Source organism: Mobula birostris, chromosome 19 (genome assembly GCF_030028105.1).
Source record: "Mobula birostris isolate sMobBir1 chromosome 19, sMobBir1.hap1, whole genome shotgun sequence".
NCBI classification, from domain to species: domain Eukaryota; kingdom Metazoa; phylum Chordata; class Chondrichthyes; order Myliobatiformes; family Myliobatidae; genus Mobula; species Mobula birostris.
Window position 1 is genome coordinate 7,274,401 of NC_092388.1, and position 15,436 is coordinate 7,289,836.

General features: G+C 40.8%; 1 protein-coding gene across 1 annotated transcript in view; it reads left to right on the top strand.

Annotated features, from left to right (window-relative positions):
- Positions 1-2,077: 2,077 nt before the first annotated feature.
- The window catches only part of LOC140212421 (RNA-binding motif, single-stranded-interacting protein 3), a 1,294,896-nt gene continuing 1,281,537 nt past the window's right edge, over positions 2,078-15,436 (top strand). Inside the window, exons 1-2 of the mRNA XM_072283183.1 lie at positions 2,078-2,141; positions 2,618-2,842. Coding sequence (XP_072139284.1) covers positions 2,636-2,842 — 207 coding nt within the window. The 5' untranslated portion in view covers positions 2,078-2,141; positions 2,618-2,635. The remainder of the gene's footprint in view (positions 2,142-2,617; positions 2,843-15,436) is intronic.

Here is a 15,436-nt window from a genome sequence, read left to right on the forward strand (position 1 = left end):
CTCCAACTGTGTCAAAATCATCTTGCATTCTCAAGTTTAGTTTGGTTGTTGAAGAAAATAAACAAATGGGGGAATACTTTTAAAATGCTGCTTTCTTTGTCATTCAACTGTAATTCTGACTCAGTTTGTAATGGTCCAGATGTTGGATGACATCAGCATAAACATTTATATTATCCATGATTGACTATTATTGTTCCTTGGTCATTGGCACAAGAGGCCTTAAGGAAATACAGCAGGTGTAAACTATTTAGCTCCTCAAGCTTGCTCTTCCATTCAATGAGATCAAAGATGACCTTCTACCTGAAGATATTGTTTTCTTGCTTTGTTTGCTAATCTTTTGATTCCCTTAATTTGGAGGAAACTCTTGACCACTGTTTTGAATGAACTTTATGAAAGAGGATTACTAAGACTCATCACTGTCAGTGCAGAAATTTCTCCTCATTCTCAGTCCTAAATGGCTTGCTCCTTTTTTGAGATGTTGACCTCTAGTCCTAGATCTCAGCCAGAGGCAAAATCTTCTCTATATCTTCCCAGCTGACCTGTTTTTAACATTTTTTTCATATTTCATTGAAGTCCACGTTCATTTTTCTTAAGAAATGAGCTTAATCTTTTCTCCATCATTCTTACATGCTAGGCCTTCCATTCAAGGATCCCATCTTGTGAATCTTTGCAGAAATTCCTTTAAAAAAAGGGCATCTTTTTAGGGGCAAGAATACCAAACTGATCACACCAAGCCTTTGTAAAATTACAATAAGAAGTCTTTACTTTTGTGTTTAAATCCTCCACTAACTAAAGCGAACATGTAATTTGCCTTTCACATTGTCTGCTGCATGACTTAAAAAATGATATTTATTTATTTTAAATATAGAAATGCTCAACAGGTGAAGGAACTTCTGTAGATAGAGAAGTGGTTAATGCTTTAGGCTTGGAGCCCTTCAAAAGAAGTTCACGTTTCATTGTCATTCAACCAGAGACAAGAATACAGCCAAATGAAAGTGTACCTTTGGGGCCAAGGTGCAAATCACATAACTAACAGTCACACATAGCACAAGCACCATAGGGCACATATAATTACAATAGCAGAAAAAAACATATAGTTGCAAACAAATACATAATCCAAGTCCTTGAGTGTGCAGATTGATGGTACATGCGATGTTGTCCTGGAGTCACGTTCCTCAAGAATGTGCTTGTACAACTGCAGATGAGTGCAATCCAGCTTGTTTTCCACTGAGTGATCACTGACAGTAGGGGCCAGCCCCCAACCCGGCACCCCTGTAAAATATTAACTGTTCCTCTTTCCACAAATGCTGCTTAACATTCTGAGTTTTTTCCCCAGCACCTTCCGGTTTCATTTCAGATTTCACCCATCTGCAATTATTATTTTTTTCACTTGCTTGGTTTCAAGGACTTGAGCACAAGGGCACCGAATTTCTTTTGCATATCAACACTTTTCAGTCTTCTGCCAGTTGACCTTACCAACATAATAATTATGAACATGAATAGGACTCGAATATTGCAAACTCGAATATTAACTAGATTGAGATATAGTCACTGTCTTTTCTACACAGCTACCTGATATTTTTGGGAAAAAATGCTACCTTTTGCATTAATTATTGCTGAAATAATTCAATTAACTCTGGAGTAATTGACATTTCAATACAATTGCAAACTTGATGGTTAAATGTATACTTTACACACCAGTATTTTAATTTGTAAACTATTGCAGTGAAATGGACAAGGCCTGCATTTTAATACATTGGTGATGAAACAGATGCAGAAATTAGGTCCCTGGGTAATAATTTTTGAACTTGATGCAATTTCACTAGATCTCATTCAGAAGAGTTTTATTTTTTTCTACAAGGTCGATAATAATGCTTGGCCCTTTTATTTGTGAAACTGGGAACAGTAGGTTTTTCAGGACAGGAGTGGAGAGGAAAGATTTTGATTACCCGCCCCCCCCTCCGAATGTTTCCCCCTTGCATTCTCTTCACCCCGGTTCTCGTTGTGCAGGGGTTGCGTGGCGCGACGCGGGCGGAGTGCGAGTGCGAGAGCCACGGTCACACAGAGGATAGATGAGCACCAGTGGAACCCGGCTAGCCGTGTAAATGCCGGAGTGTCAGCGCCCGCACCGCATCTCGCAGGTTGGGTACTCGTTTCTTGCATCCGCCTTTCGAGGTCGCGTGGGCTTTTTTTTTAATATTTCGCCATTCCCTCGGAAGGGGCTTTAACTTTTGGTTGTCATTTCTTCTAAGCGGTTCTTAAAGCGAGCACACCATCAGACACACTGCAATAATCCTGGGAATTTTTTTTATCACTCTCCCCCTCCCCTCGTCTTTTGTAACTTTGGGATGGGTCCAGAGCTGTGGTGGAAGCTGTTCCCCATACCCGATGGTATAAAGTAAATTAGCCCTGCCCACTGAACGCCGAGTTCATCTGCTTAGTTAGCGTTTGCTTTTTCTTCAGGGCGACTGAAGGCCATTGCACAAGGACAAATTCAAAAGTCTGCGATTTTGCCACGGTTCCCGGGCGCGAAGCTCGCATTGTGTCCTGCCCGTGGCTTGAAAAGGTGGCGTGAAGCCGATCCTGATTTTGTTGTTTTAAATCTTGTGCCATGTAGTGAATTCGGGAGACCGAGATGGATGTAAACGGAGTTTCTCAGTGTCGGGAGAACGGGAGCCTGGAGCCCATCCCCCACGCTCAGGGGTCTGGAGGCAGCGGCTGTCAGCAGCAGCAACAACACCACCACCAGCAGCAGCAGGATGGGCAGCAAGAGGAGAGGGCAACTCTCACTGACAGCCACAGTCAGGAGAAGAGGCAAGCAAATGAGCAGGAAGACAAGAAGGTAAGGATAGTCTTACTTTTAATTTACAGATTCAAACACATTTTAAAAATGCATTGTCTTCTACTGAATAGGGAATGCCACAAAATTGTGTGGAACAAGAAGTATTTAATTTCACTGGCTGTTAAGGGCATTACTGATTGTGAATGATCAATAGGAAGTAGAAATGTTCAAGACTATAACAAAATTGTGTGTAAACCCCATGGAACAAGCAGCTTTTCCCATTTCACCGGCTGTTAAAGGCATTAGTGAATGTGGTAATTGTGAATGATGAATTATGAAGAATACGACAATGCTTTGTTTTACAAGGTGAGCATTAAATAACAATATATTTGTGGATATTGTTTTAAGGTTGCAATTTCAAAATTATAGAATATGAAAATTTGGAGGTGTTAATTGTTAAAAGGGATAGGAGCCTTAGGTCTCACACCACTAGGTTCAGGAACAGTTCTAACCCTTCAACCATCAGACTCCTGAACCAGTGAGGATTGCTTCACTTACCTCAATGCTGAACTGATTCCACAACCTATGGACTCACTTTCAAGAACTCTCATTTGTTATGTGCTTTGCCATGTGACATGGGCCATCATGGCCTTTCCATGACCAAGAATGTTGTTGGCAAATTTTTCTGCAGAAGTGGTTTACAGGATGAGTGACCCCAAGCCTTATCAGTACTCTTCAGAGATTGTCTGCTTGGTGTCAGTGGTCGCATAACTGGGACTGTGATATGCACCAGCTGTTTATATGACCATCCATCACCTGCCCCCATGGTTTCATGTGACCCTGATTGGGGGTTGGGGAGCTAAGCAGGTGCTACACCTTGCCCAAGGGTGACCTGCAGGTAAGCGGAGGGAAGGAGCGCCTTAAACCTCCCTTGGTAGAGACGTATCTCCACCCCGCCTCCCAACTCAAGAACTCTACAATTCATGTTCTTAATATTTATTTATTATTTTATTTTATCTTTTGCATATTGATTTTTTTGTCTGTGTGCAGCTTGTCATTGATTCTATTGTTTGTCTTTGTATTTACTGTGAATATCTACAAGAAAGTGAATCTCAATAAAGTGTATGGTGACAAAAGTACTTAGATAATAAATTTACTATGAACTTTGACCTAAGATATTGATATGGCATATCTCCACCAGAGGCATTGATTTGTTGGACATAAATTGGTGCTTGTATAGTAAAACAGCCCAATGATTGGCTGCATGCAAAATATTATCAGTTGCTTGTTTGTGAAGACCACTCAAGCGAATTCTTGACCTATTGTGTAATTTTGTAACGTTTGCTGAAGATTCTTCATCTTCATCTTCATCTCAAGTTTGTGATATTTATTGGGTATTTTTTTTTGTATTTACCATTTGTTGTCTTCTGTACTCTGAACACCCAAGTTAGGTGATATTTCATTGATTCTGTTATGGTTATTATTTTATAAATTTATTGAATATGCCCACAAGAAAATGAATCTCAGTGTTGTATATGGTGACATATATGTACTTTGATAATAAAATTTACTTAAACTTTGAAGATTTGACTTTTTCTATCTAAAAGTTTTATTTAGGTCATAGGAAGCATTTCTGTGCCATTTTTCCAAACCATGTTTAGCTTTAACGAAACAAAACTAGAAAGAATAAGCTAATGTTTTTGAATTTATATAAACAAAATGTATCTATACACAGGTTCAAAATTCAAAGTAAATTTATTACCACAGTACATATATCTCACCGAATACTATCCTAAGATTCATTTTCTTGCAGGCACTCACAGTAGAACAAAAAAGTCCAATAGAATCAATGAAAAACTATACACAAAGAATGACAAACTGTGCAAATATAAAAAGAAACAAGTAATAATAAATGAACAAGTAAATAAGTGATGGTTTGAACATGAGTTGCAAAGTCCTTGAAAGTGAGTCATAGGTTGTGTTCAATGATCATGTGATATCTATTCGTTATATTAGACAGGTATCCAGAATGGTTAGGCTGGCTAGGCTTGTACTTGCTGAAGTTTGTAAGAGTAAGTGGCAACTTGACTGAAGCACAATAGAATTTGGGGGGGCTGTACAAGCTGGATGTGGATCTGTGCTTTCTTTTCAGGGAAAGTCTACAACTAGAGGTAATTTTTGAAGTTTTGAGACTAAAATCCTCGTTGTCCTTTAAAGACAGCGATGAGAGGATTTTGATTTTGTCTGAAGGTCATGAGTCTATGGATACTCTTCAACAAAAGGCAGGGGAAGAAGAGGTTTTGAATTTTTTTGTTATGGCAAATACAGAAGGTGAAATATCACTAAGGAATACGGAGTTCATGTGATTATTGGATCAGCAATATTACTCATTGAGCACACTAATTAGTTTTTTTTTGCATTTGCACAATTTGTTTTCTTTTGCCCATTGATTGTTTGCCAGTCTTTGCTTGTGTGTAGATTTTCATTGATTCCATTGTATTTCTTTGTTCTACAGTGAATGCCTGCAAGATAATGAATGTTAAGGCATTTATTAAATTTATTTGAACTTTGAATGCTGGAGCGGGCTCAAGCCCAAGTGCTCTTGTTCAAGTTCACATGTTCTTATGAATATTAGATCATGATATACTATGAAAGATACATAATACACTGCTATACGTAATGCATTATGTATATAAGAAAATAATAAAACGTATTTCGACCTGCCACAATTTGCTATCACCACAACAGATTCTCAGTGGATACAATCTTCCTGACCCCATTCTAATTTGGAGCACCATACTAGAGTAAAACACACGCCAATTTTATCGATTTCAGCTCAGTGTTCAAGACCATCATTCCCTCAGACTTCAAAGCCTAGGTCTCCGTACCTCTCTCTGCAACTGGATCCTTATCTTCCTTATTGGGAAATCACAGTCAGTGTGTATAGGGAATAACTTCTCCTTGCTAACTATCAACACAGGTGCACCTCAATGATTTGTGCTTAGCACCCAGTTCTACTCTTTCCACATTCATTACACTGTGGCTAGGCACAGCTCAAACATTATCTAAAAATTTGCAGATGATGCCACTGTTGTTGGCAAAATCCTCTGATGGCAATGAGGAGACTTACAGGAGAGAGCTTGATTAGTTAGTTGAGTGGTGTTGCAATAACAACCTCGTACTCAACGTCAAAAAGATCAAGGAACTCTTTGTGGACTTAAGCAAGGGGAAGTCAGGAGAACACACAGCTGCCCTTAATCAAGGGGACAGCAGTGGAAAGGGTGAGCAGGTTCAAGTTCCTGGAAGTCAACATCTCAGAGGATATATCCTGGGCCCAACCCGCTGATTGTATGAAACATGAAGAAGGCATGCCAGCTGCTCTACTTCATTATATGTTTGAGGAGATTGATAGGTCACCAAAAAACTGCTGCATGTTTCTATAGATGTCACCTGGAAAACATTCTGAGTGATTGCTGGTATGGAGCCTCCAGTGTACAGGATTAAATCGCAAGAGGCTGCAAAGGGCTATAGACTCAGTCTGCTTCCTCACGGGTGCAACCTCCCCACCATCAAGGATGTCTCAAGAGGCAGTGCTTCAAGAAGGCAGCATCCATCGTTAAAGATCCTCACCATCTGAGACTTTAAACAATCACAAATTTCTACAGATGTACCGTGGCAAGCAATCTAACTAGCTACATCACCATCTGGTATGGGGGCTGGGTGGGTGGCTACCACACAGGATTGAAATAAGCTACAGAAAGCTGTACGCTTAGTCTGTTCCATCATGGCCATGGGTCCCTGTAGTATCCAGGACACCTTCAAGGAGCAATGCCTCAAAAAGGCAGCGTCCATCATTAAGAACCCCTGTTACCCTGGACATGCCCTCTTCTCATTGTTACCATCAGGAAGGAGGTACAGGAACCTTAAGGTGCTCAATCAATGATTCAGGAATAGCTTCTTCCCCTCAGCCATCCAATTTCTGAGTGGACATTGAACCCATGAACACTTTTACTACTTTTTTTGTTTTATTTTTGCACTATTTATTTAATTTATTATATATATATTTACTGTACCTTTACTGTAATTCAGTTTTTTTTCTCTATTAGTACTTATTGCATTGTGATTGTATTATTGCTGCTGCTAAGTTAACAAATTTCATGGCTTATGCCGGTGATATTAAACGTGATTCTGAGTCCCCTCTTTGTGTTACCACCATCAGAAGAGGTGTACTGAAAAATTTAGGAACAGCTTCTTCCGCTCCACAATCAGATTCCTTGAACTGTTGAGACTACTTTACCTTATTTTTGCATTATTTATTTACTTTTGTACTTTATAGATTTGATATTTTTTCACTTTACTACTGCTGCAAAAAAACAAATTTCATGTCATAATCAGAATCAGGTTTATTATCACTAGCACACGTATATCAAGAATAAGTCAGTGATAATAAATTTGATTCTGATCTCTATGTGAAATTAAAGATACAGGTTGAGTTACTCCTTATCTGAAATTCCAAAATCCAAGAACCTTCGAAGTCTGAAATTTTTTTGTGCACTGATATGACGTCACAAATGGAAAGTTCCGCAAGGTGCTTGGAAGGTTCCCAGACAATGTGTTCCACGGACAGTTCCGAGAAGTGACCTCACATCTGTAAAGAACAGAAGTCAATAAAAAATAGGAAAAAACTGCATTGAAGTGAAAAATGATCTTGACTATGTATTGAAAGAATGGATTCATCAGCGTCAGAGTGAACATATGCTGATCATGAAACGAGCAAAGATCTATCACAACAAATTGAAAATTAAAAGTATTTGTGAATATTCCGTAGGCTGATTGCAGAAATTTAAGAAAATGTATAGCGTTAAATTTTTAAAGATAAGATAAAGCATTTGCTGATCACAAAGCTATGGGAAATTCATTGATGAATTTGCAAAGATTGCCACTGATGAAAGTCTAACACCAGAACAAATTAACAGTGCTGATTGTTTTCGTATCTTACATAAGACCTTTATATATAAAAAAATGAAATATAGAAAGGGTGTAATGTATCATCGCTGCAGCTATCATCTGAGTGGACAGAGTCAGAGTGGTGATCTTGAGCAAAGCAGCTCTTCGAGGCTTCAATGAAGAGAGCCTTCACTCAGAGAAAGCAAAAGAAAAGGTCTAGGTAACACACATCAAAGTTGCTGGTGAACGCAGCAGGCCAGGCAGCATCTATAGGAAGAGGTACAGTGGACGTTTCGGACCGAGACCCTTCGTCAGGACTAACTGAAAGAAGAGATAGTGAGAGATTTGAAAGTGGGAGGGGGAGGGGGAGATCCGAAAATAGGGAGAGATTTGAAAGGGAGATTTTCGAAATTGGATCTCCCCCTCCCCCTCCCACTTTCAAATCTCTCACTATCTCTTCTTTCAGTTAGTCCTGAGGAAGGGTCTCGGACCGAAACGTCGACTGTACCTCTTCCTATAGATGCTGTCTGGCCTGCTGCGCTCACCGGCAACTTTTATGTGTGTTGATATTAATTTGGATACTGTTGGGGGGGAATGATCTAACAGAGGAAAGTCACAGTGGCTGGGTTTCTGGCACTGACCTCTGCCCCTGTGACTCAGAAGGGTGGGGGGGGGAGATGCATGCGGTGGTGATAGGGGATTCGTTAGTCAGGGGAATGTACAGGAGGTTTTGTGGGCAAGAATGAAATTCCTGGATGGTATGTTGCCTCCTGGGTGCCATGGCCTGGGTCGTCTCTGATTGAGTCCTCATCATTCTAAGTGGGAGGGTGAATAGCCAGAGGTCGTGCTCCATGTAGGTACCAGTGAGGTAGGTAGGACGAGCGACGAGGTTCTGCATAGGAAATTCAGGGAGTTAGGTGCTAAGTTAAAGGGCAGGACCTCCAGGGTTGTGATCTCAGGATTGCTACCCATACCATGTATTAGTAAGGTCAGAACCAGGAAGATTATATAGTTTAATATGTGGGTAAGGAGTTGGTTTAGGAGGGAGGGCATACATTTTTGGATCATGAAGCTGTCTTCCAGGAAAGATGGAACATGGGCAGAAGGGATGGTTTGCACCTGAACTGGAGGGGGTCTAATATCCTAGTGGGAAAGCAACACACACAAAATGCTGGAGGAACTCAGCAGGCCAGACAGTATCTATGGAAAAGAGTACAGTTGACGTTTCGGGCCAAGACCCTTCATCATGACTCAAGTTTGTTAATGCTGCATGGTAGGGTTTAAACTGGAGTTGCAGGGAGAGGGGAACCAGAGCACCAAAACAGTTAGTGGAGTGTTTGTGGAGGCAGATGTTGGTAAACCTCAGATAAATTAGGAATCAAAAGGTTGAGCATAGTGTGACTACTGTTCTGAGCTGCCTATATTTTAATTCAAGAAGTATCCTAGGAAAGGCAGAGGAAACAGAAGCAATGTATATTGAGGAGAGGCTTTTAATTGGGCAAAATTGCTGTCAACAGGATGAGTTGCAATGTAAAAGGTGGACAAAATCAAAAAGAGTGAATACAGGACTGCAGGTGTTATATTTAAATGTGCACAGTAGACGGAATAAAGTAGAAGAACATGTAGCACAGTTGCAGATTGACAGGTATGACTTGTAGGCATCACTGAATCATGGCTGAGAGAAGTTGATACCTGGGAACTTGAAGTCCTAGGGTACACATTGTATCGAAAGGACAGGCAGGAAAGCAGAGGGGCCAGTGCTGGTAAAAAGTGACATAGGATTGGAAGGTGTTGAGTCATTGTGGACAAAGCTAAGGAACTGCAGGAGTAAAAAGACCCTGATGGGAGTTGTATATGGACCCCCAAACGGTAGTAAGGATGCAGTCTACAAATTACAATGGGAAATTGAAAATTCATGCCAAAAGGGCAATGTTAAAATAGTCTTAGGGGGTTTCAATATGTTTGTAGATTGGGAAAATCAGGTTGGTGCTGGATTCTAGGAGGGAGCGTTTCTAGAGTACCTACGAGATTGCTTTTTAGAGCAGCCCGTAGTTGAGCCAACCAGAAGATCAGCTATCCTGGATGGAGTGTTGTGCAATTAACCATAATTGATCTGAGAGCTTAAGGTAAAAGAACCCTTGGGGCAGTGATCATAATATGGTCAAATTCACCCTGAAATTTGAGAAGGAGAAGCTAAAGTCAGAGGTATCAGTGTTACAGTGGACGAAAGGGAATTATAGAGGTATGATAGAGGAGTTGGCCAGGATTGATTAGAAAAGAACACTGGCAGGGATGATGGCAGAGCAGCTATGGCTGGAATTTCTGGAAGCAATTCAGAAGGCACGGGACGTATACATCCGAAAGAGGCAGAGATATTCTAAAGAAAACATAACACAACTGTCAAAGCCAACATAAAAGCCAAAGAGAAGGCATATAATAGAGAAAAACTAATGGGAAGTTAGAGGATTGGGATGCTTTTAAAGAGCAACAGAAGACAACTAAAAAAAAAAGTCATTGACAAGGTAAAGATGGAATACAAAAGTAAGCAAGTGAATAATATCAAAGGCGATGCCAAAACTTTCTTCAAATACATAAAGTGTAAAAGAGAGGTGAGAGTGGATATCGGATCACTGGAAATTAATGCTGGAGAGGTAGTAATTGGGCCCAAGGAAATGGCAGATGATCTGAATAAGTATTTTGTATCAGTATTCACTGTGGAAGAGATTTAGCAGTATGGTGGAAGTTCCAGTTGTCAGGGGTCATGAAGTATGTGAAGTTACCATTATGAGAGAGAAGATTCTTGGGAAACTGAAAAGTCTCAAGGTAGATAAGTCACCTGGACTTGTACACCCTGGGGCTTTGAAAGAGGTGGCTAAAGAGATAGTAGAGGCATGAACAATGATCTTTCAAGAATCATGAGATTCTGGAGTAACCATAGACCAGAAGACCATTTGACAGAGGAGCAGTATTAGGCCATTTGGCCCATCTAGTCTGCTCCACCATGCAATCATGGCTGATACTTCTATCCCCTCCTCAGTCCCACTTCCCGGCCTTCATATTATAACCTTTGATGCCATGGCTAATGAAGAACCTACCAATTCCCATCTTAAATACACCTAATAACTAGGCCTCCACAGCTGCCTGTGATAACAAATTCCACAAATACAGCACTAAATACAGGCTAAAGAAATTTCTCAGCATATCTGTTTCAAATGGATGCTGCTCTATCCTGAGGCTGTGTCCTCTTGTTCTAGACTCCCCCATGATGGGAACGGTCCTTTCCACATCTACTCTGTCTAGACCTTTCAAAATTCAGAAGGTTTCAATGAGATCCCCCCTCATTCTTCTAAATTCCAGTGAGTGCACGCCCAGAGCCATCAAACATCCTTCATTTGATAACCCTTTCATTTCTGGAACCATCCTTGTGAACCTCCTCTGAACCCTCTCTAATGCCAGCATATCTTTTCTTGGATAAGGAGCCCCAAACTGTTCACAGTATTCAAGGTGAGGCCTCACCAGTGCCTTATAAAGCCTCAGCATCACATCCTTGCTCTTGTATTCTAGACCTCTTGAAATGAATGCAGACATTCCATTTGATTTCCTGACCGCCGACTCAACCTGCAAGTTAACCTTCAGGATGTTCTGCACAAGTACTCCCAAGTCACTTCGTGTTTCGTATTTTTGGATTTTCTCCCCGTTTAGAAAATAGTGTGCACATTTATCTCTTCTACCAAAGAGCATGACCATGCATTTTCCAACATTGTACTTCATTTGCCACTTCCTTGCCCATTCTCCTAATCTGTCTAAGTCCTTCTGCAGCCTTCTTGTTTCCTCTACACTATCTGACACTCCACCAATTTCTGTATCATCTGCAAACTTGGCAGAATGCCATCCATTCCATCATCTAAATCATTGATGTACTGCATAAAAGAAGTGGTCCCAATGCTGACCTCTGCAGAATACCACTAGTCACTGGCAGCCAACCAGAAAGGGATCATTTTATTCCCATATGCTGCCTCATTCCAATCAGCCAATGCTCTAACCATGCTAGTAATTGTTCTGTAATACCATGAGCTCATAACTTGGTAAGCAGCCTCATGTGGCACATTGTCAATGGCCTTCTGAAAATCCAAATATACAACATCCACTGTATCCCCTTTATCTATCTGACATGTAATCTCCTCAAAGATTTCCAAAAGGTTGGTCAGCCAAGATGTCCCTTAAGGAAACCATACTGACTTTGTCCTATCTTGCCTTGTGTCACCAAGTATGCCATAACCTCATCCTTAATGATTGATTCCAACATCTTCCAAATCACTGAAGTCAGGCTAACTGGTCTATAATTTCCTTTCTGCTGTCTCCCTCCTTTCTTAAAGACTTTAGCTTTGACGTCCCTTGTCAGCCATATTTGTACCATTTTGTCATTTGGGTATTTCTTTGTTTTTGGAATATACCTATCTTACACCCGTGGCATTACAGGAAAGAATCTAGCATAGTTAAAGCAGTGGCTGATTGGCAGGAGGCAAAGAGTGGGTATAAAGGGAGCCTTTCTTTGTTGGCTTCCAGTGACAAGTGGTGTTCCACAGGGGACTGTGTTGGGATTGATTCTTTTTATAGAAAATAGGTGCAGGAGTAGGCCATTTGGCCCTTCGAGCCTGCACCGCCATTCAGTATGATCATGGCTGATCATCCAACTCAGAACCCTGCACCAGCCTTCCCTCCATACCCCTGATCCCTTTAGCTACAAGGGCCATATCTAACTCCCTCTTAAATATAGCCAATGAACTGGCCTCAACTGTTTCCTGTGGCAGAGAATTCCACAGATTCACCACTCTCTGTGTGAAGAAGTTTTTCCTAATCTCGGTCCTAAAAGGCTTCCTCTTTATCCGCAAACTGTGACCCCTCATTCTGGGCTTCCCCAACATCGGGAACAATCTTCCTGCATCTAGCCTGTCCAATCCCTGTAGGATTTTATACGTTTCAATCAGATCCCCTCTCAATCTTCTAAATTCCAACGAGTATAAGCCTAGTTCATCCAATCTTTCATCATATGAAAGTTCTGCCATCCCAGGGATCAATCTGGTGAACCTTCTTTGTACTCCCTCTATGGCAAGGATGTCTTTCCTCAGATTAGGGGACCAAAACTGCACACAATACTCCAGGTGTGGTCTCACCAAGGCCTTGTACAACTGCAGTAGTACCTCCCTGCCCCTGTACTCGAATCCTCTCGCTATAAATGCCAGCATACCATTCGCCTTTTTCACTGCCTGCTGTACCTGCATGCCCATTTTCAATGACTGGTGTATAATGACACCCAGGTCTCGTTGCACCTCCCCTTTTCCTAATCGGCCACCGTTCAGATAATAATCTGTTTTCCTGTTTTTGCCACCAAAGTGGATAACTTCACATTTATCCACATTAAATTGCATCTGCCATGAATTTGCCCACTCACCTAACCTATCCAAGTCACCCTGCATCCTCTTAGCATCCTCCTCACAGCTAACACTGCCGCCCAGCTTCGTGTCATCCGCAAACTTGGAGATGCTGCATTTAATTCCCTCATCTAAGTCATTAATATATATTGTAAACAACTGGGGTCCCAGCACTGAGCCTTGCGGTACCCCACTAGTCACATGTTTTATGTTACATGTCAGTGGTTAGGATGATTGAATTGATGGCTTTGTTGCAAAGTTTGCAGGCAATATGAAGATGGGTGGAAGAGTAGGAATCTTTGAGGAAGTAGAGAGGCTACGGATGGACTTGGTCAGATTAGGAGAATAAGCAAAGAACTGGCAGAAGGAGTACAGTATTGGGAAATGTATAGTCATGCACTTTGGTAGGAGAAATGAAAGGGTTGACTATTTTATAAATGGAGAGAAAATTTTAAAAAATTGAGGTGCCAAGAAACTTTGGAGTCCATGTGCAGGATTCCCTAAAGGTTACTTGTAGGTTAAGTCTTTGGTGAAGAAGGCAAATACAATGCTGGCATTCAATTCAAGGGACTAGAATATAAAAGCAAGGTTGTAATGTTGAGACTTATAAAGCACTGGTGAGGCCTCACTGGGAGTATTGTGAAAAGTTTTGGGGCCCCTTATCTTCAAAAGGATGTGCTGAAACTGGAGAGAGTTCAAAGGAGGTTAACAGAAACGATTCCAGGATTGAATGATTTGTCATAATAAGAGCATTAGATGAATCTGGGCCTGTATTCACTAGAAGTCTGAAGATTGATGGGTGACCTCATTGAAACCCATCGAATGGTGAAAGGCCTTGATAGAGTGAATGTGGAGAGGATGTTTTCTATGGTGGGAATGTCTAAGACCAGAGGAGATAGCCTCAGAATAGAGGGGAATTCTTTTAGAATGGAGATGAGGAGGAATTTCTTTAGCCAGAGAGTGGTGAATCTGTGGAACTCTTTGCCACAGGCAGCTGTGAAGGCCAAATCTTTATGTATATTTAAGGCAGCGGTTGATAGATTCTTGATTGGTCAGGGCGTGAGGGGATACAGGGAGAAGGAAAGAGCTTGGGGCCGAGAGGAAAATTGGATCAGCCATGATGAAATGGCGGAGCAGACTCGATGGACCAAATGGCCTAATTCTCCTCCTATATTGTCTCTTCGTAACCTTTTAATCAAAACATGGCATTATAGGTGGACACTGAAAACCTGTAGTTGTTTGTTGTTGTTTACCAGCTGATTCAGGTATTCTCCTAATGTGGCTGTGCTGCCTTTGTTTATATTTTCATTACATTAGTGTTATGCAATAATTTTTACTGTTAAGTACATGAGTGTGATGAACAAGTGTAATACAAAGACTGCTTACTGGTAGAACATAAGTATTGTCAGAAATGACAGCGATCCCAAGCTATCTCACTATATACTGTATACGAATATCCAAAACCACCTGGCTCCAGCCTTTCAGATAACGGTACTCAACCTATATTTCTATTCTCATTTTGTCTGAGAACCTGAGAATATCGTGCATCACCTTTTAAGTGAGTTTTTTTTTACAATTAAATCTAATTAATGAGTTTTAGTGAACAGGTTGTATCTCTGTTTGAGGAAGTGATTTACTTGAATTTTCTTTGTTGTAATAATTTAGTGGAGTTCAAATACATTAAAACACAGATGAGTTTGAATTTAAGCACTGTCATTCTTTTATTACAATGTTTGGGACTTAGCGAGGTGATGGTATGGCATGAAGAACTGATTAGAATTGAATATAGACAAGGGTTGTGTGCTGGAGGACGCTGAAGAACTTGCAGAGGGTAAGGATGTGGAAGAATTTGATAATTTAAAAGTTGAAGCATAGATAGACTGAAGACTCAGGTTAAAATGCACATACCAAATGATAGAGATGGCATGAGACAGGATATTGACATTGAAGTTTTGGATGAGCTCAGGTTTATTGAAGTGGAAAATGATACAAGAGAATTGGAAAATTCAAATCTAAAGATCAAAGCAGATGCTATGGATGAGACCTTTACCAGCAGCTGGATGGTCAGAGGTATTTTTCTCAGATACAATGCCAAGATTGTGAAAGTACAATTTCTTTGTAGATGGTTGCCAGTGTGGGGAATGAATAAGACCATAAGGTATAGGAGCAGAATTAGGCCATTTGGTCCTTCGAACCTGCTCTACCATTTCACTATGGTTGATCCAATTTTCCTTTCAGCCCCAATCTCCTGTCTTCTCCCCGTTATCCCTTCGTG